The sequence below is a fragment of the Crocodylus porosus genome, unplaced genomic scaffold (assembly GCF_001723895.1).
Source record: "Crocodylus porosus isolate Cpor-Errol unplaced genomic scaffold, CroPor_comp1, whole genome shotgun sequence".
Lineage (NCBI taxonomy): Eukaryota > Metazoa > Chordata > Crocodylia > Crocodylidae > Crocodylus > Crocodylus porosus.
Window position 1 is genome coordinate 54,486,650 of NW_017728951.1, and position 2,347 is coordinate 54,488,996.

General features: G+C 38.6%; 1 protein-coding gene across 4 annotated transcripts in view; it reads left to right on the forward strand.

Moving 5' to 3' along the window:
- CDHR1 (cadherin related family member 1) overlaps positions 1-2,347 on the forward strand; it is a 96,304-nt gene that overhangs the window by 60,648 nt on the left and 33,309 nt on the right. For all 4 annotated transcript variants that reach the window (XR_002104829.1, XM_019555780.1, XM_019555778.1 and 1 more), the window contains one exon: positions 1,334-1,562. Coding sequence is in view for 3 of the 4 variants with exons in the window: in XM_019555780.1 (XP_019411325.1) it covers positions 1,334-1,562 (229 nt within the window). In the remaining variant the exon portion in view is untranslated. The remainder of the gene's footprint in view (positions 1-1,333; positions 1,563-2,347) is intronic.

A 2,347-nucleotide genomic window follows, 5' to 3' on the forward strand; every position in this document is an offset into this window, starting at 1 on the left:
GACCCCAGCTGACTTCCTGCCCTTTGGGCAGGGGGCTGGACTCGATGATCTCCCGAGGTCCCTTCCAGCCCTAATGTCTATGAAATCTGTGAAAATCTATGAGTCCCTTCTCAGCTGAGGTCTGTATGTACAACTGTAGTATAAACAATGATCATAGATAACAACATCTTTTTTATAATAATGCATAAAAGGATTGAATTTATTTTTCATTAATTACAGAGCACATAAAAACCTTTAATTTTCACAAAACTTATATTTGGTGCCTAAACTGACAGTCCATTAAAAAAGGGCATTCTAGTATCTTTAAGATAAATTCAGTCTTTTGCCTGTCACTCTTCACCATGCTTCAGTAATTAAAAATGCATAGAATTGAACTTGCCACAGAAAATTCTGAATACCTGCTACCTCCGTGTGCCAATTTATGAAACAGTAATTATTTTTTGGAGGAGATAATTACCCTGTGTTTTAGGGGTGTTAGAGAAGCCATTTCTGTTATCCATTCTGAGACACTAAGAGGCAAATATTATATGCAACACAATTTCCTCAGCTATTCAGAAAGTGTCAATAAGTCTTAATTTATTCAGGACATGATCTAATACAGTGTGGTTATAAACTGAATGAAAACGCAGTTCTCTAATATTTTAACACAAAGTGATTATTTTGTGAAAAAGCCATCACACTGAGCATTTCACAAGCACAAAAGCTGCCAACAACAAATGCAACTGAAAGAGCAAACACAGTAATAATTTTTTTTAAAGAAGTGACAATAATTCTTTGTTTTCAAAACAAAAAAGACAAGCAAAAAATATGTCGGGTCATTGCTTAGGGAACAGTCTCCGTTTTAGATATGTTTTCAAAGTAATGGGGTAGGGGACTCACAACTGTATGCTTTGTAGCCTTGTGTCACTGCCCAGATCTTTAAAAACCTTACCTGCAGTAAACCATATCTGTATGGTGGCTCCTTTTTCAGTTGTTTTTTCAACTCCCCCAGTCCTGGATTGAGTTGGCACCCAATATAATTTAGAGCAGTAACACAGACGTAATGCAGCACCTTTTGTCCACGACGTGAGCTCACCCAACAAAACCTTCCGACATACCAACTTGCATTATGGAGCAGGCAAGAAACCATGGGCATAGGGCCAGTTATGTCAGACTCATACCACATAATGATTTAATTCTGTCAGAAGCTTCTTTTTTGGCCCTTTGTTAGCCAGACACAATCTATCTAGATTAACCTAAGCTTTCATTTGTGCTGGTTATGAGTTCAGTAATCTTTGTAGGATCTGTACATCCCTGAAGTGACCGATTATTGTTTTTCACGCTTCCCTTCCAGCTTTCTGATCCACCCATCAACAGGTATTATTTATACCCAGCCATGGGCTGTATTAGATGCTGAAGTCAGCTCAAAGTACAACTTCTATGTAAAGGCAGAAGACACAGAGGGGAAGTACAGCTTGGCTGAGGTATTTATTACGGTGCTAGATGTCAATGATCACCCACCAGAATTCAGTGAGAACATCCAGGAAAAGACTATGATCATTGGGTCACCAGTGAAGATAGAGGTGAGACAAGAAACAATATATGGAATTTTATGGGAGAAAATGCAAAGAGGTTTTAAAGTACCCCACTTTGGTCCCAAAGAGTGCATAAATTAGATGAGGAGAGGGGATTTTCCTCTCCCACTATGTCAATTACTTTGCCAGTTTGTGGCAATATATAACACAGAGATAAAACATTCACTCCTATTTTTTGCATATTGTTCAGAAAGAAAAATGTGCCCAAAATGTAAATCTATAAAAATAATAAAGCTAAGCAGCATTATTTGAATAGCTGAGTTAAGGATAAATCACAGTTGCCCATATCCATGAGTTTCCAATGGTGTTAACCATCAAAACAAGTCAAGCTTGTTGGTAAGATTGTATGTGAATACTTGCATTTGTCCATGCCATTGGGTCAGTTCTGTAAAGAGAGGGTTTTAGTTTCCAGCAGCACAAATTATCTGCTGGTAAAGAAAAAAAAAGGTATTTTGTCAGACATACATAATCAAGCCTGATGGCAAAACTAGACCTTTACTTAGCCAAAGTAAAAACACAGGTATGACAAAGACTAATACAGTTATATAGTGTGGGGACCTAGCTGACTGTCAGATTATTTTCAGTGAATTGAACATTTAAGAAGAAAACAGTCTGGAACAGTCTGCCAGCAGAGGTGGTTCAAGCACCTACATTGAACACCTTCAAGAGTAAATTGGATGCTTATCTTGCTGGGATCCTATGAACCCAGCTGACTTCCTGCCCTTTGGGCAGGGGGCTGGACTCGATGATCTCCCGAGGTCCCTTCCAGCCCT